Source organism: Astatotilapia calliptera, chromosome 12 (genome assembly GCF_964374335.1).
Source record: "Astatotilapia calliptera chromosome 12, fAstCal68.1, whole genome shotgun sequence".
Lineage (NCBI taxonomy): Eukaryota > Metazoa > Chordata > Actinopteri > Cichliformes > Cichlidae > Astatotilapia > Astatotilapia calliptera.
In genome coordinates, this window is record NC_137433.1 from 22491615 (window position 1) to 22518365 (window position 26751).

At 38.5% G+C, this 26751-nt stretch overlaps 1 protein-coding gene and 1 long non-coding RNA gene across 2 annotated transcripts; one reads left to right on the forward strand and one right to left on the reverse strand.

Moving 5' to 3' along the window:
* Positions 1–990: 990 nt before the first annotated feature.
* Positions 991–7691, reverse strand: LOC145432388 (uncharacterized). Its single transcript, XR_013912664.1, has 2 exons — positions 7457–7691; positions 991–1237 (listed from the first exon to the last, which is right to left on the reverse strand). It is a non-coding gene; the product is annotated as an uncharacterized LOC145432388 (long non-coding RNA).
* A 1935-nt stretch (positions 7692–9626) lies between these two features.
* Positions 9627–11717, forward strand: LOC113033778 (beta-1,3-galactosyl-O-glycosyl-glycoprotein beta-1,6-N-acetylglucosaminyltransferase-like). Its single transcript, XM_026187874.2, has 3 exons — positions 9627–9644; positions 9942–10346; positions 10465–11717. The coding sequence occupies exons 1-3, from the start codon at positions 9627–9629 to the stop codon at positions 10948–10950; spliced, it is 909 nt and encodes a 302-aa protein (XP_026043659.2). The 3' UTR covers positions 10951–11717.
* Positions 11718–26751: the final 15034 nt, after the last annotated feature.

A 26751-nucleotide genomic window follows, 5' to 3' on the forward strand; every position in this document is an offset into this window, starting at 1 on the left:
TCTTTTTGTCTTTTCTCCACTGTAAAAGATAGCAAGGCAGTGTGAAACTTTCTTTGCGGGAAAGACAAAACTGAGAGCCATGCTAGGCTCAGTGAGAGACTCTGCTCACCCTCTGCCCCAGCGATGGCAGTCCCTCACCAAGCTTGATTTCTGTTCTTTGTCTTGATTAAAGAATGTTAGCTACCGCTCATCGCTTGTCTGCAGGCTTTATTAAACGGAAAACTTCCACAACAACCTCTAAACAGTGGTTTATGGCTTTTTGTCACCTGCAACACCATGTAACACTTGGATGTTAGATTCTTTTACCAGTCAGTGTTGTTAGCCCCAACCCCCAGGCTCCAGGTGTCTGAGCTCTAACCCTGGCTGCCAAATGTCCCCCTGAGGCCTTTGTGCCTTTTACCACCAGACTAAGTTTGTAGTCCTATCTACTAATATTATTTTATTTTTTTATTATAGCACAAGGTTCAGTTAGGTTACTACTTTGACTTCCTCAATTTGAGCACATTTCTGACCCGATACTTTATCAAGCTTTTACTCGAGTGTTTTTGACACTAGCAGCTGTACTTCTACTTAAGTGAAAATTGCCTGCAATTTTGCCACCTCAGTTGCCACTTTTCTGGAGTTTGTACACTTTTTATATTGAAACGTTCAACGTTTTACGTGTTATCCTTGATCACAGTTCTAAACAAGTTAACTTTCTTCACTTCAAAGTAACCCAAAAAAGAAACTATATGTCCAGTTCTCTTTACTCCAAACCTGGTTTAAGGCTATGCTGTTGTTGTGATATGGCCATACAAATAATATTAAGTTTAATTAATCTTAAAAAAAAAATGGCTGCTTCATGGCTACCTGTTCAGAGAATTTGCAGACTTTTATGGAAACTGTCACAATGTAACACTCTCACTGTCAAAACATGGTTGATCCATGTTTCTATGAACACTGATTAATATATCAACAGCTCTGAAAATCCTTTTTTTTTAAAAGTAAAGCAGAACAGGATCTCTGTATCTCTAAAAATCCCAACAAAACTGGCAATCACCTCTAAACAAATGGAAGTAGTTTATGGATCTTTATCACCTGCAACACCATGTAACACCTAGATGTTAGACTCTTTTACCATCACATTTGCAAGGGTTTATGTGTTATCCTTGATCACAGTTCTAAATAAGTTAACTTTCTTGACATAAAAGTAGCCCAAAGAAGACAAATATATGTCCAGTTCTTTTTTACTCCAAACCTACTGATCGGAAAACATTATGTGATGCTGGAAGTTTTCATCCTATCCATCTGCAAAACAAGTTTACCTGTAAGCCAACACATTAGACGTAAGCAAATTTGTGAAATTCCTGAACAATGTGCTTTGTGGAGTAGCAGTAGTACTAGAACTAGTACTAGTAGTCCTAGTATTCTGCAGCAACCAGGCTTCAAGAGTGATCACTCTTCTGGCTTTCAAATGGTGAAAACATGTCACAGTCTTAACCGCAAATCAGAAATGTTGGTAAATTTAAAAAGGAATTTAAACATCAGCTTTGACATAGACACAGACTTTATTAATGCCACACTCAGGAAATTCACATGTTACACATGATTTAGCTCACCTGCTAAATCCCCAGAGCAATAACCACATCAGCATCATTAGCCTGAGTGTTGATCCTCCAGGTGAGTGAGTGGAGTTGAGTGAGTGAGTGAGTGAGTGAGTGAGTGAGTGTGTGTGTGTGTGTGTGTGTGTGTGTGTGTGTGTGTGTGTGTGTGTGTGTGTGTGTGATCAGAGGTGAAGCTGCTTTCTGCAAAGTCTCATCAACAACATCTTTAGAAACAAACATCAACAACCAGGAAAGAGTCTAAAAGCACTAAATATGAAACAGACCATTTACCATACCCAACACTGAGCTCCTGCACAGTCAGATGGAGTGAAACATAATGTCCCAGTGGTGTTCTGTTGGATTTAGCAGGTGAGCGTTGTTGCCAGTCAAAACCTTTTTTTGGAAACTCTTTACAAGAATCAATGTAATTATTTGTTTTACTTGAATCAAATGTATTGGTTTATATACCTGAAATAAAACTTTTTTGGAAACCCTGTACATGAAGTAAAAGGTTTTTGATCTTGTAAGTTCTGGCTTTAATATTTTCAGCTGATAAAGTGAACTTCATACAAACTCTGTGTTAGAAAAATCAAACTGTGTCTCGTGCGGGTGTATTGTGACTGCTCCATCACAATGTATAATTTGACTTGTGAGGTACACACAACAAGGCCAACAAGAAAAAGTGAATTAGAGATTCATTACAAAATACAAAAAATAAAAATAAATAGTGCACAAATTTAAAACAAGCAAAACACCTATGCAAGAGTAACTACTAATGATTTACAAATACTTGTCATATACAACCAATACACTCAGAGAATTTTACCATATCAGTATAAAGCTCTCTGTAATTCCTGGACAGTTCGTGAAATAATTTAAAATTAAATCTGCACTTCAGTTAACTATTCTTTTTTAACAACAGGTTTATGTCTTAGATCTACGGATACAGCTAAAACACTCTGCTTGTATAATGCTGTATTCTCTCCCAGCTTATCCTTTTCTCACAACAGGGTGATTCCCAAAGTACGAGTCAATAAAACAATCACTCTAAAAAGCAGAACAGAAAGATAAAGTTGCAAAATAAAAGATTAAGGATTGTGTTTTTATAGCATGTAGTAAACTATCCCCTTTTTCTAACACAGAGTTTGTATGAAGTTCACTTTATCAGCTGAAAATATTAAAGCCAGAACTTACAAGATCAAAAACCTTTTACTTCATGTAACGGGTTTCCAAAAAAGTTTTATTTCAGGTATATAAACCAATACATTTGATTCAAGTAAAACAAATAATTACATTGATTCTTGTAAAGAGTTTCCAAAAAGGTTTTGACTGGCAACAACGCTCACCTGCTAAATCCAACAGAACACCACTGGGACATTATGTTTCACTCCATCTGACTGTGCAGGAGCTCAGTGTTGGGTATGGTAAATGGTCTGTTTCATATTTAGTGCTTTTAGACTCTTTCCTGGTTGTTGATGTTTGTTTCTAAAGATGTTGTTGATGAGACTTTGCAGAAAGCAGCTTCACCTCTGATCACACACACACACACACACACACACACACACACACACACACACACACACACACACACACACACACACACTCACTCACTCACTCACTCACTCACTCACTCACTCACTCACCTGGAGGATCAACACTCAGGCTAATGATGCTGATGTGGTTATTGCTCTGGGGATTTAGCAGGTGAGCTAAATCATGTGTAACATGTGAATTTCCTGAGTGTGGCATTAATAAAGTCTGTGTCTATGTCAAAGCTGACGTTTAAATTCCTTTTTAAATTTACCAACATTTCTGATTTGCGGTTAAGACTGTGACATGTTTTCACCATTTGAAAGCCAGAAGAGTGATCACTCTTGAAGCCTGGTTGCTGCAGAATACTAGGACTACTAGTACTAGTTCTAGTACTACTGCTACTCCACAAAGCACATTGTTCAGGAATTTCACAAATTTGCTTACGTCTAATGTGTTGGCTTACAGGTAAACTTGTTTTGCAGATGGATAGGATGAAAACTTCCAGCATCACATAATGTTTTCCGATCAGTAGGTTTGGAGTAAAAAAGAACTGGACATATATTTGTCTTCTTTGGGCTACTTTTATGTCAAGAAAGTTAACTTATTTAGAACTGTGATCAAGGATAACACATAAACCCTTGCAAATGTGATGGTAAAAGAGTCTAACATCTAGGTGTTACATGGTGTTGCAGGTGATAAAGATCCATAAACTACTTCCATTTGTTTAGAGGTGATTGCCAGTTTTGTTGGGATTTTTAGAGATACAGAGATCCTGTTCTGCTTTACTTTTAAAAAAAAAGGATTTTCAGAGCTGTTGATATATTAATCAGTGTTCATAGAAACATGGATCAACCATGTTTTGACAGTGAGAGTGTTACATTGTGACAGTTTCCATAAAAGTCTGCAAATTCTCTGAACAGGTAGCCATGAAGCAGCCATTTTTTTTTTAAGATTAATTAAACTTAATATTATTTGTATGGCCATATCACAACAACAGCATAGCCTTAAACCAGGTTTGGAGTAAAGAGAACTGGACATATAGTTTCTTTTTTGGGTTACTTTGAAGTGAAGAAAGTTAACTTGTTTAGAACTGTGATCAAGGATAACACGTAAAACGTTGAACGTTTCAATATAAAAAGTGTACAAACTCCAGAAAAGTGGCAACTGAGGTGGCAAAATTGCAGGCAATTTTCACTTAAGTAGAAGTACAGCTGCTAGTGTCAAAAACACTCGAGTAAAAGCTTGATAAAGTATCGGGTCAGAAATGTGCTCAAATTGAGGAAGTCAAAGTAGTAACCTAACTGAACCTTGTGCTATAATAAAAAAATAAAATAATATTAGTAGATAGGACTACAAACTTAGTCTGGTGGTAAAAGGCACAAAGGCCTCAGGGGGACATTTGGCAGCCAGGGTTAGAGCTCAGACACCTGGAGCCTGGGGGTTGGGGCTAACAACACTGACTGGTAAAAGAATCTAACATCCAAGTGTTACATGGTGTTGCAGGTGACAAAAAGCCATAAACCACTGTTTAGAGGTTGTTGTGGAAGTTTTCCGTTTAATAAAGCCTGCAGACAAGCGATGAGCGGTAGCTAACATTCTTTAATCAAGACAAAGAACAGAAATCAAGCTTGGTGAGGGACTGCCATCGCTGGGGCAGAGGGTGAGCAGAGTCTCTCACTGAGCCTAGCATGGCTCTCAGTTTTGTCTTTCCCGCAAAGAAAGTTTCACACTGCCTTGCTATCTTTTACAGTGGAGAAAAGACAAAAAGACTCTTCCTGTGGAGTTGTCTGCTTCCCCCCAACTTCCTTACCAGAACCCACTATCTGTTAAACTGTTTAAATGGAGTGTGAGGCAGACATGCTAAAACAGTGACCTAAAAGCATTACCAATAAACAATGGGATCAATACATAAATGAAAGAAATGCAGCTGATAAAAAAGCCATAAACTACTTTCATTTGTTTAGTGGTGATTGCCAGTTTAGTTGGTTTTTTTTGAGACACAGAGAGTGAGAGATCCTGTCCTACATTACTTTAAAAAAGAAGATATTTTCAGAGCTGTTGATATACGAAGCTCTGAGCATTGAGTGTTGCATTGTGAGAGTTTCAGTAAAAAGCCTGCAAATTATTGCATTTATACTGGAGAGCAAAGAAAAATTAAATTCTACTTGTACTATGGAAAATCAGTTTCATAAAAGCTACATAAACAGAGCTGAAGAAGACTGCGTTTGTAAAACTAGCGGTAACGTGTGAGAATTATAAGTTATAAGACTGTTTCTGCTATCGATACAATTTGTGTTGTTAATCCTAAATGATTCACGGTGACAACATCATAAGAACAAGGTCATTTTACTCCACACACACACATTTGGAAAATCACATAGTTTGACCATAAAAATTCCCAGAATAATTAGTATTTGAGATTGCTGAAGCAACATCACTAAAGAAAAATATCCTTGCATGTCACTTTCGTTTAAAAATATAAAAAATGTGAAGTTTTTTTTTTTGTAAAACATAAAAACAACAAAACTTAAGACCTTAAGAATCTCCTTATGAATGTTGTGAATATCTAGATCATTGGTGTTTGGATTTGAGGGTCAACAGGGCGAACACTGAGGCTGGGTATTAGAAATACAACATGGCAACATGAGACATGTTAACTCTGAGAACACTAACATCTAGATTAAGGTGTGAGAGGTAAATACATAACAGAAGCTAAAAAGGAGTTGCTTGTCTCTAGATTAGTTAAAATAAATTGAAAATAAACTGATTTGAACACGTTTGATGCATTATACAAAAAAAAGGTTCATGATATAGTTCACATGATCTAAGCAAGAGTGATTCGGAATCTCAAATGTTAAAGTACACTTACTGATTGTACTTTTACTACATGAGCTAATGTAGATGCTCTAAAAGCACGCTGGCTGAAAAAGAACCACACGTTTGGAGAAACTGTGCTGTAACTTCTCATACTGTGAAGTTTTCTGACAAAAGTGAATTGAAAACTTATGCTGTACAGTTTACTAAGGGGTCCTTTGCTGGGCCATGTGCAATTACACAAAAGAACAAGTTAAATTTCACCATAACACTGACTGGAGAAAAGCCAAATTGGGATTCTAATTGACATTACAACTGAAATCAGTGCTGTGATAGTTAGTTTAAGATCACAACCTGATTTAAAACACAGTCTAACATCAACATTCTTGCCCCTGAAAATAGGTCAGGGTGGCCGAAAAATGTACTTTAAAAATGAGATTTTCTTTTTGTTTCATTGGAACAGTAAAGTACCATTACAAAGAAATGAGTACACCTTTGTAGATATCACTGATATGGAGTTTTTCATGTTTTACATACAGACTTTCTCATTTAAACCATGGTGACTTAAAAGTTTAGCAGCAAGACACTTGTTTCCTTTGTTCCATCAAACATTTCTTTCAGCCATCTGTGTTTATCAGAGCGATATGTGACTAATTTTTTATTGAATCACCAGAAAGTACACAAATACAAGATTAAATATTTTATTTATTTATCAAAAATACATAATTACACATTGATACAATGAATAAGGTGTCTATAAAAATTACACATGGTGTAAGAAAAACATTATAACATACAAATAAGTGTTTTAAGATAATCTGACATACTTTAAAAGCATAAGAATAAAAGTTTTTTTTTTTTAAAAATCATGTTCTTTGATGATCACATTACATGTATCACATTTTTTAAAGCATAACGTAGGGTGTTCACAAAAACAGTTTTATGATTACTTTTTCCACAGTGCTTGTATGCCTCTTGCAAAACTATGTACTTATCACCATATGACATAATAACTCACGATTATGCAAGACCAGCCATGAAATGTCCGTCGCTTCATTACAATCATTTGTCCCCGCTGCTGCCCTCAGACCCAGTCTGTGGGGTAAAATTGCTTTTTTGGTGGTTCATAAAAAATATCTCAAAAAGCGATGTTAGTGAGGGGACCAGAAACACTGGGTCGCAGAGCAGTTGGTAAGGACTTGTATATTTCTGGAGAGTCTGCAAAAGCTGTCTTGCTCGTGCTCCTGATTGGATATGTGGAGCCCGGCTCTGATATCTCACTGGTGGCAGCTAAAGTTAGGCATGCCTTGGAGGCGGAGTTGGTCTCGGGCGCAATCTTTCAAACGAGCCTCACGGCATTTCAGGCAACCTCAGGCTGGAAACAACATCCGGTCACTCGCGGTCAAAATCCACGCAGAGCTGGTGTTTCGCAGGGATCAGGTTAACACATCTGGGTCTAAAAATATAAAGAAAAACAAAAAGAGTTTTAAAACACGCAAACTAGCAAAATATCAAAGGAGCATAACATAACAATAACAAGATGATATGAGATACCCGATGAGGCCATGATAGGTGATGTAGACATGTAATGTATAAACCTTTACGGGAGTTAAAAGTGGAGCTTATATATATTTTAAAGTGTATTGTACGTGGGATAGGCTCCAGCGCACCGCGCGAGCCTGAGAAAAGGATAAGTGGAGGCGAATGGATGGATGGATGGTGTATTGTACCTGTTACAAACCATTGTGATATTTATTTATTTTTTAAGGGGGGAATTTTCAAACGAAGTAAGCAGCGCATTCGGGAGCAGAGCGGGGAGCGAACAAGCAGGAAAAAATTGTGCTCTGCAAGAAGTTGTGGATCGGAGATTAAGAGCGAGGTAGAACTTAGAGTGTGGGTTGAATTTTAGAGCTTGCTAGTAAGAGGAGGTTTCCCAATGTTTTTGGATTATAGCGCTTTTTTTTTTTTTGGGAATAGAGGGGTAGCTAACAAGTTATTCTAGGGTTTTGGAGAAATCGCGGAGAATTTTTATTACTTAATTACTTCCTACTTCCGGAGCTCATGAATAATTTATTAGGGGTCATAAATCAATTAGGGGGGCCATAAATCACTCAGTTTGACATAAGGGGTATAATATCACTCTCTCCCCTCTGTTGGTCTTCCTTGGTCTCTTGTGTTCTGGGGGCCTCTGGATGTCTGGAGTTTTGATCTCCTCCATACCTGCTTCATGCCCTGGAGGACGGGGCTGTGGCCCCCCCACACCCTCTAGCAGATCATTACATGAAGGAACCTTTTAAAAAAAACAAGCGCGTCCATGCTCACAGGTGTACACACGGGTGATCACACCCACAAACTACACCCTTTTTGGCTCCTACCTCAAACCACACAGTGTTTTCTGTTGATCTTATGTGCTGCACAATAATGTTTAATATTTAGTATTTACTATCACATTCCCATATATCATTGTGATGTTGTTTATTCTATTACTCTTGTTCTCTTCTGCTTGTTTTCTTTTTTCTTTCTCAACAGGTGATCCAGGTGATCGATAGATGCATTTTCTTTTTCTTTTTTTTTTCTGCCCGTTCTGTTTGTTTTTGGTTTTTGCCCTTCTCCCCCGTCCCTCTTCTCAGCTGTTTCTCTTTCCCTCTTTCTTTCTCCCCTTCTTTCCTCCAGTCAAGTCTGTCCCGTATTCAGCAAGTGAAAATAAAATAAACAATAAAAGGTGAATCAAATGGACCATTATGGCAAGGCTGGGATGGTCAATTTGGTAAAGTAAATCCATTGGGCATCTTTCTTTGCCTTTAGACAATAATTCTGATGGCAAAAGAGCCAAACGGGACAGGCAAAAAATAAATAAATAAATAAATAGATAAAATAAGGAAAAATATCTTAGAGCTCATATTTTGCTCCCACACAAAACACAAACAACTTTTAAAAAGCTAAAATACATTTTTTTTATTGTTGTAAGTTGAAGTGTATTTCATTTGGATGCTATCTATCTTAATTTCATCTCTTCGTTCCAGGTTGTCATAATGGATGGACTGATCTGCCCCTTATCATAAATTCTTATCAACATATCAACATATTAGCAAACATTAATCATTATATTTATTTTATGATTTCATAGATGTCTGTCTGACATTTTTTGCAGCTCTCACACACTTTAATATTGTTGTATTTCAGATTCTCCTCTTATTGTAAATAATGTGGTTCCTAAAACGAGGCTGGCGGCTACAATTATTACAGTTCATCGCTGTACTGGGATCACTATGGATGCTTTCACTACTTATTCCACTGAAAAGAGGTAGACGTACTGCCTACATTCTCAGGTATCAATGGCAAGAGTACACCAATATTGATGAGAGCCCAGAGAAAGTTTGCAACTGCTCAGCGATCCTGCAGGGAGAGAAGGAGGCATTGCTGAAAGCAAAATTACTGACCATCACCAAAGACTTCCAGAAGATTATTCAGATCTCTGATGAGTATTATATTAATGCAACCCAAAACTGCAGGTTTGTTGCTCTAAATGGGAGCTTTCTGTAACTCTTTAACTCTTAGTCATGATTTAAATACATGGCCTTCCAAAACAACATTACTTCTTAAAAACTGTGAATTTACAGGAAATTCCAAACAAGCAGGAAATACATAACATTCCCATTAAGCAAGGAAGAAGAGGAGTTTCCGCTAGCTTACTCAATGGTTGTACATCACAAGGTATGTTTTTTCTCTTCTCTATGAATTGATAAAATTCATAATGCTTAACATCTTTATTAGATTACATATACATATATATATATACTGTATATGCAACTTGAATAACAGATTCACCCAATCGGATTAAACTGTTTATTTGTCACACTGGTGATCTTGGTGTTTTATAATTTCATATTATAATGGATATGTCACATTTCTGCTTTAGTTTTGATCATTCATTAAATAACCGTTAAAGCGTTCAATAAACCAACCAGGCAAAAACATTTCTCAAAGAGAACTAAAGTGTTTTATCTTTAGGTGCAGAACTTTGAGCGACTACTGCGAGCTATCTACACACCTCAAAATATTTATTGTGTCCATGTGGACAAAAAAGCACCGGCCTCAGTCTTTATTGCCATCAATGCCATTACTTCCTGTTTCCCAAATGTGTTCATGGTCAGCAAGACTGTGGATGTGGTCTACGCTGGATGGACACGTGTACAGGCTGATCTTAACTGCATGGCTGATCTCTATAACACCAGTACAACATGGAAATACTTCATCAACCTCTGTGGTCAGGATTTCCCTCTAAAAACTAACTTGGAAATTGTGCAAGCTTTGCGTTCACTGAAAGGAGGTAACAGTTTGGAGTCTGAAGAAATGCCTCAAGGAAAGAAGAAGAGGGTGATGAATGTTTACCAAGTAGTTGATGGACAAATCCAGGTACTTCTTTGGATATTTCTTGTAATGTATGATGTAGCTATTATCAATTCTCTTTGCTATTCTAAAAACCTTCAACTCAGACTGACTCCCCATCATGTTAACTTTTCAATTGTCCCAGCCAATAGGAAAAACAAAGGATCCAGCTCCCTTCAATCTCCCTATACTATCAGGAAATGCCTACATTGTGGTCAACCGAGGTTACATTCGCAGTGTGTTGGAAGACAAGCGAATACAGGCCCTCATTGAGTGGGCCAAAGACACCTACAGTCCTGATGAGTTTCTGTGGGCAACAATACAACGAATGCCTGGTGTTCCTGGTTCAACATGGCCCAACCCTAAATTTGACATGACAGACATTAATGCAATTGCACGGATCGTGAAGTGGCAGTGGCACGAGGGGTCAGAGGATTCTCTGCAAGCAGCATACCCAGAATGTAAAGGCCATCATGTCAGATCAATATGTGTGTATGGTGCTGGAGACCTGCAGTGGTTGATTGAACAGCATCACCTTTTTGCCAATAAGTTTGATACAGACAGAGATCCCATTGCTATCTACTGCTTGGAGAAATATCTGAGACACAAGGCACTGACTGAGTTAGTTTAGGTGAAGTGTTAATTATCTATTATAAATGACAATTCTTTTAGATACTAAAACTATAAACACATTCTTGGATAGCATTGGATCATAATTGTCATGTGGAGATAGATGTGTTATGAAAGTTGAGGATGTACGTAAAATATTAATTTCATTATAGGTTTTTTTTTAAACTCTGCACGTCTTTTAATGTTTATTAAAAATTTAATTACCATTACCTATGTTTATATTTCAGCAGACAAACGTTACTAATCTAGCATGGCGTGTGAAAGTTTCATAACCCAATGGAAAAACTCCTTGTGGCTTGCATAGATACAAATACGAAATATTATTAGTTTCGAAATATTCTGTAAATTCAATTTTATTTACATGACCTTAAATCACAATAACGGTTGCCAATATTATAGAAACAACCCCAACAATCAGATGACAGCCTAAGAGTGAGCTCATGGCAACATTTTTAACAGGAAGAAACAGCCTTAGGAAGGAGTGGCCAACAGCTACGTCTGATTAGGGTGTGAAAGGAAGGAGACAGAGACAGAGATTGAGAATGAATACCATGTACGCCATAAAGAAAGATGTACAAATAAATAAAAGTGATATGATCTAACCTAACTCTCTAAATAATAGACACAGTAAGAATAACTGTCTTGCATTCATGCATGCATACACACACACACACGCACGCACATATGTTCAGTACTAGCACACTTCCCTGATTTTGGGTGTGCGTGTCAGAGTAATTTCAAACTAAAAGCATTACAAACAACTTCTGTTACAGAACAATACAACTCTGCTACTTTATTCTTACAGTGACATAAGGGGTGACAACACTGTAAACACTTAATATAAATATTGACTGAGGGTTAGGGAGTGCAACATAATGTGAAACATTGCTGTATATGAGTGACCCACACCTTCATAATTTCAGCTGGTGTCGTCAAAGTATTTGGATGTTCAAACACAAATGTAAGACAGCACACAAGAATTAATATAACAAAAAACATCACCAAATAACATACTGAATTTATTTTGTTTTTTAATTTCTGTATTACATGTATAAAGACAAATACTTCATCTATATTGAATTTTAATTAGTAAGTGGCATCAGGTGACATAATTTAATTTAAAAATTATTCAATAAATTTCTTTAAACTAAATTACATCTCCTGTAAGCTTACTGTGCCTTCTGCTCATTTTTGTTGTTTTTTAGATGGGATGGTGGTACTACTCAAGAGCATCACTGTGGCTTTTGAAAATGCGCTATTATAATAACCCAGAGTTAATTATCAATACATATTTGTTGTTAACACATGTTTGGTACAAGCCAATAACAAGACAATCTGAGCTGCATGGTTGAAATAAAAGATGAAGTAAAAGAAAACAAACGTGGAACATAATCAAGTGCTGAGAGTACTGTATTACAGTATAAAGCGTTTTCCTTAAGCACACCACAGTCTCTGCAACACAACCATAGTATTACTGTATATTCAACACGCTCAGATCTGAATTGGATTTTTCTATTTTTTTCTCTTCAGGGAGAAAAGAAGAAAGGCAGCAGCCAAATAACTTACAACACAGCTGAGGTCCCCTTGTGAGAGGGAAATAAAGAAGGAAAAGAAATGAATGAGACTTATTCACAGTAAAACATTGTCGCATGGGTGTGACTTATTTACAGACTGTTTGACTTAAACTGATTTTCACCATGTCAAAGAAATATTTGGTGAATGAGATGTCAAATTCAAAACTTTGAAAAAAAGTACGTTTTATATAGCAGGTCAGCAATAAATATGACATTTAATCAAAATACAGAAGGCTAATCTGTTGTGTTTGGATGTTGTATAGTCTGGAAAGGTTATGTAAAGCTGTTTAACATTACCATTAAATATCTTGGGTTCTACTATTACATCATCATCATCATCATCATCACAGATGAACTACTTCTCATGTTGGCATCCTGTTTGACTGGAACAAACACATTTTCCTCCTCCTCCTTCTTCTTCTTCTTCTTCTTCTTCTTCTTCTTATGTGGACAAACATTTCCTGGTTTGAAATGGGAGCAGCTTTACTCTATTAAATGGAAGCAGTGGAATACTTACATATCACTTACTTTGGTGCTCTTTCCTGCAATTCTGTGTGGAGAGCAAAAGTAAGTGAGGCACTATACTGTCAGTAGATGTGGGAAAAAAACAGGATTAATTGACAAAAAGAAAAACAAGGTGAGAATTCAAGATCAAAGCAAGGTACTGCAGTACATGGGGTGTAACAGTTTTTCTAAAATGAGTCAATATTTGACACTTAAACAAGAGAATAGATAAGAAGTGGTGTTATGCGGTCTTTTACAGAAAGGCAAGCAGAGATGACAATATGCACACTAACAAACACTCCTTCATCCTTCATTTCCCTGTTTAACAAGATAACATTTTTAAAACAAGCCATTTTTGCTGTCTGTCTGTACTCTACGTGGACGTCTTTACTTTCCTGCACTCCTTCCTGCATGAAGAATGCTACAATAATATTACTACACCTCACCACATTAAACATTAAAATATATGAAACCTTTTTTAAATCAGCTAAATCATCAAGTCCATTTGTTCACTTTATTAGTTTCGTTTGCAGTTATTTCATTAATATAATTCATTAATCATTTTATTTAAACCTAACATTGATATTATGAGGCGCACACATAATAGCATTGTGTGGTTTTTCTAAAAATGTTTTCTGTTATATTAATTATGTTTCTCTTTCTCTGAGTTACCTGGTTTGGGGCGGTGGCTGTTTCCTGTCTAGGGCAAAAGGCGTGGCTGAGGATGAGAACAAAATGCCTGCTCAGCAGGACCGACCATGTTCTATCAGAAACAGGGGTTTTTTTTAGGTTTACTTATGTTGTTCTGTGCTTAGTATTAGTTTGTGTTTTTGTTTCCCCCTTTTGTGTGTAAATGGTTTGGCCAAACCACTATAAACCTACCCTCCTGTGTCTTTGTAATTAGTTTAGTTTGTGAGTTAAGTTGTCTCCACTTTGTTTGTTTAAGTTTCTGGAAGTTACTTTTTGTAGAGTTATATTTAGTTGACCTCTTTTATGGGCCCGCTAATTATGTTTTTGAATTTTGCCTTTTGAACTTTTTTAAGGGTTAAAATAAAGAAAACCAATTTTGAAGACATTTTTTCCTGTACCTTCTGTGCCTTGGCTGCTTGGTCCTCACGGTGACATGTTATAAAAATATTAATAAGAACAAATGTGGAGTTTGGCAAAACAATTAATTGAACTTCTTACGTTCAGATATCCTCTTAGATGTTAATCCTAAAGTGCTCCTGAGCCTGCACCTCTTCAACTTGCCTGTTTTATTAGACCGGGCATATTCACAGCTGACGTCCTCTCTCCATCATTGTCAATGTTTGTCGTGCTGATAACTAAAGAAGTTATTGACAACTTTTTCAAGCTACATCTTCTTTGCATGATATTGGCCAAATATCGATAGCATCAATACCAACACTATTATCAGTATCTAACTGACACTAACGCAATTGTATTGATACTTTGTTTCTGTTCTCAAATTCTAGTATGTATCCAATTGAACTGTGTTAAATACATTTTATTATAATTTTCATTTAAAAAATACACCTCAAATTTGCACATTGAAAAGGTTTGGAGGCCTATCTCCACCCACCACCACTTCCCCTGCCGGTGGCGGACTCCCTCAGGTGTCGGTGTGTTGGTGGTTCTTTGTGTCTGGGGGTGGGCGTCCGGGTACACACCGGCTCACTCCTTGGCGGCCGCTTGTCGGGGCCTGGGGCCTGGGGCTCGCTCGGGCCCCTTTGGAGGTGGGGTGCCCCCGGCCTCTCGGCCTAGGGCTCGGTCACTCATGCGCAGCTGGGGGCCGGCGGAGCTCACGGGCGCGTCACTGCAATTCCCCCTGACCTCTGCTCCGCGGCTGCTGGGCGAGCCCTCATCTGGGACTCTCCTCAGCTCTTACTGGGACAGTGGCGCGGCTGCCCCTCTGTTGGTCTTCCATGGTCTCTTGTGTTCTGGGGGCCTCTGGATGTCTGGAGTTTTGATCTCCTCCATACCCGCTTCACACCCTGGAGGACGGGGCTGTGGCCCCCCCACACTCCCTAGCAGATCATTACATGGAGAAACCTTTGGAATGCAAGCATGCTGATCCACACAGGTATGCACACATGGGTATTCACAGACGCGGACTAAAGCTTTCTTGGCTGCTGCCTCAAAGCACACTGTGCGCTGTCTATCTTGCGTGCTGCACAATATCGTTTATTACTTAGTAAATACTGATATCTATGACTAGCTAGTTTATTGTGATGGTGCTTTGTTTTCTCTATTATTATGTTGCTCTTTGTTGTTTGCTGTCTCCTCTGTTTGTTTTTGTTTGTTTGTTTGTTTGTTTGTTTTCTCCATACAGGTGACCCAGGAGTTTTTTTTTTTTTTTTGTCTCTCTTCCCCCCCCTTCTCACCGTCTCTTCTCCCCTTTGGTTTTCTTTCTTTCTCTCCCCCTCTCTCTCTCATTCATTCCCCCTGTCCTATTTATTTAAAAAAAAAAAAAAAAAAAAAAATGACAAAGGATGAACTGAAGCTCTGCCATCACGTAATGTCGCATACTGCTGTTTCTGATGTCATTTAGGAAAAAAAAAAAAAAAAAGAAAATTTTCTGAACCTTTTTCTGTTGACTGTCACGTTGATTCATTATTATGGAGCGCCAGGACTGCCATAATGAATTAATTAAATGTGGCAATAATTAATTAAAATTGGAATTAATTAATTAAATAAATAGTTATGACACATTTAATTAATTAATTATTGACACATTTAATCAATTATTTATCTATTTCACATTCTAATTAATTATTGACACATTTAATTAATTATTGACACATTTAATCAATTATTTATCTATTTCACATTCTAATTAATTATTGACACATTTAATTAATTATTGACACATTTAATTAATTATTTATGTGTTTCACATTTTAATTAATTATTGACACATTTAATTAATTATTGACACAATTATTTAATGATATATTTATTTATTTCATTTTGGCAGTCCTGGCGCCTGGCTCTCATCATGAAATAATTTTATCTGTCAGCCTCACCCATCAAACTCAGGGGGCGGGGTTAACGCTGATCGAGTCAAAACCATCCGGTTGTTCAGTGATGACGTGACGAATCCTACTTCCGGGTCTAAAGTAGTCTGCGTTTAATATGGCTTTTGTGTTGTTAACATGTTTAATGTTATGCATTTTCTTCTATTTGATCTCAAAAAGCTCCTAAAACAGTCAGTGATCACTGTTGACCTCCCTCGTCTTTTATTACCGCTAATCATTTATTTAAGCTCAGTTTTTAAAACCTTAGGATGTAGCTACAGCCCAGCCCATGCAGCAGTATATGAATGACTAACCTTGTATTGTGGATGGATTATCTCAGTTGTTCTCCTGGCTGAAGTTTGGTCCTTTTACAGCATCCTGCCATGCGATTACATTTGTTCCTGACCACCGAGAACACTCACGGTAACTTTTATCGAGTGGAAAAAAGGTTAGCTTGTTTATATTAAGCTAACATAGCTGTGTCGCTAGCGGTCACGTAGCACATAAGATAAGATAAGATAAGATAACCTTTATTAGTCCCACACGTGGGAAATTTGTTTTGTCACAGCAGGAAGTGGACAGTGCAAAAGTTATGAGGCAAAAATTAGAATACAATAAGAATAAATACAGTACACAACTGTACAGAATAGAATAAAATAAAATACTATATACAGTAGAATAAAATAAAATAAATATACAATAAGATAAAAATAGAATACAAATACAAATACTATATACAACTGAGTAAAAATACAACGATGACAGAAAGGATTATTGCACTTAGTATTATTGCATATGTATGGATGTGTGTGCTTGATCAGTTAAAGTCTTTATTATGGAGTCTGACAGCAGTGGGGAGGAAAGACCTGCGAAATCTCTCCGTCCCACACCGTGGGTGCCGCAGTCTCCCACTGAAGGAGCTGCTCAGTGCTGTCACAGTCTGCTGCATGGGGTGGGAGATGTTGTCCATCAGGGATGACAGCTTAGCCGCCGTTCTCCTGTCACTCACCACCTCCACTGGGTCCAGAGGGCATCCTAGAACAGAGCTGGCCCTTCGGATCACCCTGTTCAGTCTCTTCCTGTCCCCAGCAGAGATGCTGCCGCCCCAGCAGACCACGCCATAAAAGATAGCAGAAGCCACAACAGAGTCATAGAATTTCTTCAGGAGTGGGCCCTCCACTCCAAACGACCTGAGTCTCCGCAGCAGGTATATCATCATTATATATATAACATCATTATATACCAGCTAGCCCAACTTCAGTAACCCTACAAACGTCACTGCTGTTTAGTTTTCTGTCTTCATTTATGCTGGAAGTGATAACAGAGCTGTACGTTTTAATTTGTTTCCAAAACCCCGCAGTCAGGACATGCTATATTGTATTTAGATAGAAGCTAGCGAGCTAACTCCCTGCTAACTTCTAACTCCGTTAAATGTCATAAATTCCGTTTTCATGGATGCCTGGATGTTAAACTCAATTGTTACACCTGGTAGAGCAGAACGCTGATCATTTTATTAAAGATGAAAGACTTTAGACAGTTTTTCAACTCTCAGTAATGCCATAGTGATCGTTTGATATATGGACCTGCAGCGGAGTTTAGACCCAGACACGGCTAGTGACGTCAGACTGAACAACCGGATTGCTTTGGCCTGGTGGCCATTGTTTCTAGCACACAACAACCGGCATGTGGAAGCTAACAGAACTGAACTTTGAAAAACCCTGTTTGTGTGTCACCAAATACCATTTTAATATTTTTTTAGCCGAGAATGTAGTGGTTTAATCTTCATGTGTCTGGTCGGTTTGTCAAGATACAGCCTCTTTGCAAAAGTGCTTCGATGATTTCGGAGATGTCTGCCCAGTCTCACGGCAAAGCGTGGGATAGACCCGCTCGCCTCGCAAGCAATCCCACCGACAAAGCGCAGGCCCTGGTACACAGCTGTAGTAACCCCCGCTGACTTCTTTTACTGAGGTTATATTTATCGGTGTTTTATTTCCTGATGTTCTTATGTGTCCTACGTGTTTCAGTCGCCAATTCTGAATTATAACTAACATTAAAAACATGTTTAAGGAGGAGAGAGAGCAAATAAATCTGTTTAACATCTGATCTTTGGGTTTTTGTTCAGTAATCAGCGTGACCTGTGTATAAACGCATAAAAGAGATAACGTTGGTGTTTCTGTCATGTAGTAACTGCTGGCTTTAACTGTACAAAGGTTGTTCGACACTATGAAACACATACAGACTTCATGATGTTCGGCTAATATTTTTATTGTGCATATTAATCATGCTGACCTCGCTCTGTACACCACGCAGCGAGGTCAGCATATCCACGATATCCACGATATCCTCAGCTCCATGAGTTAACACAAAGTTTCCCAGCTGACTATCTAACTTCCAACTATTCCAGAGACGTGAAAATATACAGCATAAAGAAAAGTGTAAGAGACTCAGCAGCAGATTAGAATAACAGTTATACATTTAATAAATCACCAAATGAATCCAAGAAACGAGCAAACCTGTTCCGACAATTTGAGTTTGTATTCCCTCAGCTGCAGACTTGCTGCTGTTTAAATGTTTGAGAGGAAGATTAGATATAAACAAACGTCAAACATAGACTCAGTCTGCCTTCACATTTGATATGAGGCCAGCACGTATAGTGGCTGTGTCCTGTTTTAAGATCATACATGTAAAATTGTTGTCTGACCTCCGTCGATCCAGCCGCTCAGAGTCCGTGGTTACCATGGTTACTGCATAAGCAGCTATAATGTTAACAGCTGGCACTGAGGAAACCTACAGGCAGCATGGGTGTTTATGTTTTTCATTGCAAAAGAACCGTCTGAATGGTTAACTGAAGTTAACTTGGATAAATTATAGTTAAGGAGTATCACAGATAACGCCTACGTGAGCTGTGCGACTGTTCACCACTACACTGAAATCAGCAGGCTATTACTGAAATACACGTGCTATATCATAAACTATGATATAAATAGGGAGGTCCTATTAACATGTTTGGTTTTAAAGGACACCTTCCTGCCTTTAGTCTCCTTCATGAGCAGTATTAGTTTTCTTCTAACATCCAGAAGTCTGCACGATGTGTTTCATAGTTTGTAACAAGCCTTTGACAGGTAAACATAACATGACCGAAAAAGCAAAAAAAAAAAAGAGAGAGAGAGAGAGAGAGAGTTGACATAAGAAGAGAAAATGCTCTCAATTATGGAGACAGGCAAATGGTTCATTTATGTTTGATGTGTGTTTATTCCTCCCTAAATATCGTCGGTGAAGTTTGCCATGCACGTCAGATTTTCCTGCGCATTTTTATACCTCTGCCAACAGAGAGAGAAAAAAAAAATCACATTCTAACAGACAGCTGGTGCTTAGAATACAGTTGAATAACTATTAAAAAACAGATAATATTTAGATGATAGTTCAGTCTAACACATGTGCCAGTGAACCATTAAACGTCTGTGAAACTATGCAGTTATGAAACGTAACTTTAACCTCAGCCAAACCGATTTGCTCAGTTGTAAATAAAACAGCGAAGTAAACGTGACCCGACAGACAGAACCTGAGTGAATGAAGTCCAGCGTTTAACCACTGAGAGCTAAAACTCAGCTGAGGTTTCAAAGCTGTGTCACCAGGTAACGTAGGCGTGTTTCTTGAATTAGCAGCAGGTGTTAAACAGCTGACAGATGAGGAGGAGGATGCATGCAGGTAAACTGAGGGTCTGTTGAGCTGATCGCTGGTTTCGTGAGAAAAATGTCAGCTCGTTCTTTATGTTACAGAAGCACAGAGACACAAGACCAGGCGGAAAGAGACGATTGTTCGGTGAAAATGAGAATCTGCGAATGCAACATGTGGAACACGGAGAGTGGAATATGTAAACAAACCGGTTAACGTAACCCCCTGGGTGCACTCTGCATGCTAATTGTTAGCAGAGCTAGTGAAATCTCTGAAAACATGTGAGCACTTTTGCAAACATGTTCTATGTTGACAACCTGACCAGACATACGGCGCGACATTCGCGGCTAAAACACTGTTAAAAGTGTAGGTGGTGACAGAAAAACGGGGTATTTTAAAACTACACCACCACCATTGCTGCCTGTGATTTGATCTGCATTCTGGGATACCTGGCTGCCCCAAGTCTACACAAGCAATCGATTATCTAGGATCGACCTGTTTTGACTTACTTTGCACGGCAACCAATCAAATGTTAGAGAAGCTGCATGGGCAGCGTTAACCCCGCCCCCTGAGTTTGATGGGTGAGGCTGACAGATAATATTATTTCATGATGAGAGCCAGGCGCCAGGACTGCCAAAATGAAATAAATAAATATATCATTAAATAATTAATTACATGTGTCAATAATTAATTAATTACATTTGTCATAACTATTTATTTAATTAATTAATTCCAATTTTAATTAATTATTGCCACATTTAATTAATTATTTAATGGTGTATTTAATTAATTCATTATGGCAGTCCTGGCGCTCCATACATTATAACCTATAGCACTTTTAAATGGTAAATGGAAGGTTCTTATATAGCGCTTTTCTACTCTGAGCATTCAAAGCGCTTTATACAACTAATTCTTTCACCCAATCACACCCATTCACACATTTTTCTAAACTGTTAAGTGCTCCCTATCTAACATTCATACACATTCACACTGGAGGCATTGGAGAGCAACATCGGGTTAGTATTCTTCCAAAGGATATCTGGAATGCAGACTGTAACAGACTGGGATCAAAACTTCCAGTTAGTAGCTGACCTGCTCTACCACCTGAGCTACAGCCACCCCTAAACCTTTAACCGTTTTAAACAACAGATGCTGACAAGTCCTTTAAAGAGAAGCACATTTACATTCCAGGTCTCCAAAAAATTATTGTACAATGTAATCACACCACTGTCTTTTGGTGGTCATTAAAATGTGTTCAGAATTTGGCAAATGCAAGATGATTCAGCTCACAAATCACATTGCTCTGCCCAAAATAAGATCCATTATAGGTTAAAAGTATCGGTACATACTGCCCTTAATTTACTTGGTGTTAAAGCCCTGTTCATTTTTTTGTTGTTTTTTTTTACAATACAATTGCAACTTGTCAGCACAAGCTTGACTGCTACCACTTGAAGATGTCTCCACACCCATTCAATCCAGGTTCAGTGGTGCTCAGGTGTGATAAGATGGGACAGTTTTTGACCATATATCGCAAAGCTCTGTCCTCCACTCTACTGTCGGACCTGCGGTTTATCCACAATGCGCATGTGAAAACCACCAGAGAAAAGCTGCTTAAAAGGGAGATGGACACACCCTCAAAACAAATAATCTCAGTTTTCAGCGACATCCAACTACGACCATATGGCAGCAATGTAAAGGATGGATCCACATGTTAATTGACGGGAGGAGATTTACGATAGCGCTGTCTGAGAAGAAAGGAAAGAGATCGCTTTACTTTAAGGTCAACGGTAAGACAGTCAAATGTCAGTGAAAGGTTAAAAAGCATAAGAAAATTAATGAAGGCTTTTCAGAGAGATTTAGACAAAACCAAAGAGTATTTTCAATATCTAAGGAGAATGAGTGTACAATTTTCAGATACTATTCATCTGTAGACATTTTTATACCTTTTTTAAAGACTCATCATGCCAAGATATGCCTGTGAAATGGTGGGATTGTTGGGATTTTTTTTAAGGTTCAGCTAGAGAAACTGGAGCAAATTATGTGTCACTGTTGAGTCATTGTTAACTGGTTTTCTGTGCATTCACACAAAAGATCCAAACTAGTCCAACTAGTCTAGTGTTACCTTATATTTACTGTAATGAACCGCTGATCTGTACCATAAGTCATCCTTGCGGGAGTTGTCGGAACCAATGGCGTGTCCAGCGGGGTGGCCTGGGGGGGCACAGGCCACCCCCATAACCAGACTGGCCACCCCAGGTGCCACCCCAAAGGCAAAACAATAAAATTCAATCAAATATCAAATGTCCGATTATGTTTTCACGGTGAAGCTCAGATATCCGATTGTAAGTGAATGCAGCATCCTTCTGCGCTATGTGCATCACGTTAGCAAAGGTAGGAGAGCCAAGCGCGAAAGATGGCACTGCAGGAAACAATTTTTCGGTGAAAGAAAATGAGGACAGAATAAATGTCCCGGTAAGTAATATTAAGTTTGTTGAGTTTAGTAAACTTCGGTGAAATTAGAATACCAAGGAAAAAATAACACTTAAAGAATTATTGCAGCCGTGGAATATTTCAGACAGTATGCTACTGAGGGCAGCTAACATAAGAGTTATGAGTTATAAGATGTAATCTAAGTCGTAACATTGCTGTATGGAGCTGCAGATTTGGTTGCAGGTTAACATCGCTGGACTGGCCATCGGGCTTATTTGACTTATTTTTTATTTTTTTTGTAACGGCATGAACAATGAGAGGTGGTGGATTGGCCAGATGCAGGTCGATGTGTAGAAATAACTCCGTTGTTTGGTGGTGGCTATGGCGGGGCTTCCACAGAGGCCAGCAGGTGGATGAGGGAAGGGGAGGCAGGAGGAGAGACCCGAAGCAGCCACCAGTCCGAGTGTCAGGTGAACTGAACTTCAGGTAAGAAGTTATGACCTGCAGTCTCTCTGGGTCAGATATAAACCAAGTTTAGGTGGAGTTTATTTTAGTTGTGCTGACTTTTTACCGTCAGTTGCAATAACTCATACTGCGTTCTAGCCAGCTTGATGGAGTTTTTAGGTGGGTGGGTGCTATGATGTTACTGATAGTGAACTTTATTTTATTCATAAGGTTAGTTAGTAGAGTTGCCAACGGCTCCTTAAAAAAATGGAATGGTCCCTCATTCAGAGAAAATATTACACGTTTCGTATTGAGCTGAGAAGAGACGCAGTTTGTCCCGAACTTCAGCTAGGATGGAAAAAGACACAAAGCTGGATTTATTCTGTCTTTACGCTGCACAGCTGCTTCTTCTCTCATTCTTTCCCCCTCCCTCTCCTGTTGCTACTTCAATCATGAAACTGATCAATGATCAGCTGATCAGCTTTTCTCTCTTGTTTATTTATCGCCCACTTTGCACCAGAAAGAGGAAACCAGCAGATGTTGCGCTAAACAACAGCAGCACGTTTAAGCTTGATCAGCTGTTGTTAGAATGTATTTAATATTAATTTCTAGTATCAGCTGATGTTTGCTGGAGCCACAGCTGTAAAGCTGCTGGTCATGATGTCAGTTTGGATATGTGGTGAGAGGGAAACATGAAACCAGGAGATGTCCTTACTGAATCATCAGAGCTGAACAGGTGATGGAGAAACAGGTTTACCTTTTAGGTGACATGAATGAGTTGAAGTTATGAACTGTTTCTGAGAGACAAATAACACCAGGATCCTTTTTTATGTAGCTGACAGCTGGTAACTGTGCAGGGGCGGGTCTAGCAAAGTGTTGCCAGGGGGGCAGGTAGGGCATTAACAGGGAGAGGGGGGCACAAAGAAATACTTTTCTTTCTTATTCTCATTTAAAATATCTAGCTTTTATTAAATAATTATCTAAATCTTACAACCAAAGTTTTTATCTGACGTAAAATGTATAGAAATCATACATATACCAACAAGACTGTACATCACTGTCACCACAGCGTTTGTTTTCATTCAAAGGCTTTATGGCTTTAATACCTGGTGGGTCGGTCTGTAGTCAAAATGCCCGATTTTCTGTCCCAGTCCAGCCCTGCAGGTTATACTGGCAGTGTCACCATGCCAGCTGAATGTATTTCATCATCAGCCAGTGCTGTTCTTTATCAATATTACCAAAGTTTACCATAAGGCAGCATAGAAAGTATTTACTTGCTTTCAGGTTTCATTCAAATGTTAGTCTTTTCAGTTGTTTCTCCACTTTTTTCCTGTTTCAAAATCAAACACCAGTTTGTGAGAAGATTATCTTCTTTTTTTAACAGGCAGAGAAAGTTTTGCATTGGCATTGGCTAATTTGTCAATTGTTTGTTACAAATGTTCGTATTTTAATATTCAAAAATGTTTTTGCCCAAAACATATGTGCACTACATGTCAGTAAAAATGCTATGCAAATATTGCTGTCCTTGAATGCTGAGTAAACACTGACAAAGCACTGATTGTATCTCTTGTACTTTATCAACGCAGTATCTAAAAACTTTGCACCGTAGTGGTTAAAATCTCATTCTAATAAGAGTTAAAAGTGCATTTGGTTATTAGGTTTATAGGATTATTGAATTATGGTTAAGGGTTGGTAGAATTTTTTTTTTTAAAAATGTATGGAGCTGCAGATTTGGTTGCAGGTTAACATCGCTGGACTGGCCATCGGGCTTATTTGACTTATTTTTTATTTTTTTTGTAACGGCATGAACAATGAGAGGTGGTGGATTGGCCAGATGCAGGTCGATGTGTAGAAATAACTCCGTTGTTTGGTGGTGGCTATGGCGGGGCTTCCACAGAGGCCAGCAGGTGGATGAGGGAAGGGGAGGCAGGAGGAGAGCCCCGAGGCAGCCGCCAGTCCGAGTGTCAGGTGAACTGAACTTCAGGTAAGAAGTTATGACCTGCAGTCTCTCTGGGTCAGATATAAACCAAGTTTAGGTGGAGTTTATTTTAGTTGTGCTGACTTTTTACCGTCAGTTGCAATAACTCATACTGCGTTCTAGCCAGCTTGATGGAGTTTTTAGGTGGGTGGGTGCTATGATGTTACTGATAGTGAACTTTATTTTATTCATAAGGTTAGTTAGTAGAGTTGCCAACGGCTCCTTAAAAAAATGGAATGGTCCCTCATTCAGAGAAAATATTACACGTTTCGTATTGAGCTGAGAAGAGACGCAGTTTGTCCCGAACTTCAGCTAGGATGGAAAAAGACACAAAGCTGGATTTATTCTGTCGTTATGCGGCACAGCTGCTTCTTCTCTCATTCTCTCCCCCTCCCTCTCCTGTTGCTACTTCAATCATGAAACTGATCAATGATCAGCTGATCAGCTTTTCTCTCTTGTTTATTTATCGCCCACTTTGCGCCAGAAAGAGGAAACCAGCGGATGTCGCGCTAAACAACAGCAGCACGTTTAAGCTTGATCAGCTGTTGTTAGAATGTATTTAATATTAATTTCTAGTATCAGCTGATGTTTGCTGGAGCCACAGCTATAAAGCTGCTGGTCATGATGTCAGTTTGGATATGTGGTGAGAGGGAAACATGAAACCAGGAGATGTCTTTACTGAATCATCAGAGCTGAACAGGTGATGGAGAAACAGGTTTACCTTTTAGGTGACATGAATGAGTTGAAGTTATGAACTGTTTCTGAGAGACAAATAACACCAGGATCCTTTTTTATGTAGCTGACAGCTGGTAACTGTGCAGGGGCGGGTCTAGCAAAGTGTTGCCAGGGGGGCAGGTAGGGCATTAACAGGGAGAGGGGGGCACAAAGAAATACTTTTCTTTCTTATTCTCATTTAAAATATCTAGCTTTTATTAAATAATTATCTAAATCTTACAACCAAAGTTTTTATCTGACGTAAAATGTATAGAAATCATACATATACCAACAAGACTGTACATCACTGTCACCACAGCGTTTGTTTTCATTCAAAGGCTTTATGGCTTTAATACCTGGTGGGTCGGTCTGTAGTCAAAATGCCCGATTTTCTGTCCCAGTCCAGCCCTGCAGGTTATACTGGCAGTGTCACCATGCCAGCTGAATGTATTTCATCATCAGCCAGTGCTGTTCTTTATCAATATTACCAAAGTTTACCATAAGGCAGCATAGAAAGTATTTACTTGCTTTCAGGTTTTATTCAAATGTTAGTCTTTTCAGTTGTTTCTCCACTTTTTTCCTGTTTCAAAATCAAACACCAGTTTGTGAGAAGATTATCTTCTTTTTTTAACAGGCAGAGAAAGTTTTGCATTGGCATTGGCTAATTTGTCAATTGTTTGCTACAAATGTTCGTATTTTAATATTCAAAAATGTTTTTGCCCAAAACATATGTGCACTACATGTCAGTAAAAATGCTATGCAAATATTGCTGTCCTTGAATGCTGAGTAAACACTGACAAAGCACTGATTGTATCTCTTGTACTTTATCAACGCAGTATCTAAAAACTTTGCACCGTAGTGGTTAAAATCTCATTCTAATAAGAGTTAAAAGTGCATTTGGTTATTAGGTTTATAGGATTATTGAATTATGGTTAATGGTTGGTAGAATTTTTTTTTTAAAACATTATCTGCCAATTAAATCTGCCATCCTTCTCCAAATCTGTGCCCCTACCTGGCCCCCCCAACAAAAATTTTCTAGACACGCCACTGGTCGGAACTGTATGCGCAGTCGCACTAAGGACAGATGTGCTCAGAGGCATGCCCCGTAACGTGTATAGAGCAGTCTGTCGCGGCAGGAATAAGTTGTACAAAGTCCATTTAAGTTACGATAATACTTTGATAAGTATGATAAGTGTGTTTCTAATGTAAGGTATGTTGCTGTGTTTGTATTGTGAGCTATCTGAAAACGTTTTTATTCTGTATTTACGTTACTTACATCCATGTGCTATTTTTTAGCTAGACATGTGTGTCATGCAAGCTAGCAGCACCCCATGAGAAACGGGCCGAAGTGTTTAAGTGTTCACCGGAGTTTTGCACCCTTGGCAAGCGGACTGAGGTATGTGATGAGAGATGATCTGTTGTTATATTTTATTTAACTGAACTGTGTAATCCCTTGATGCTGTTTG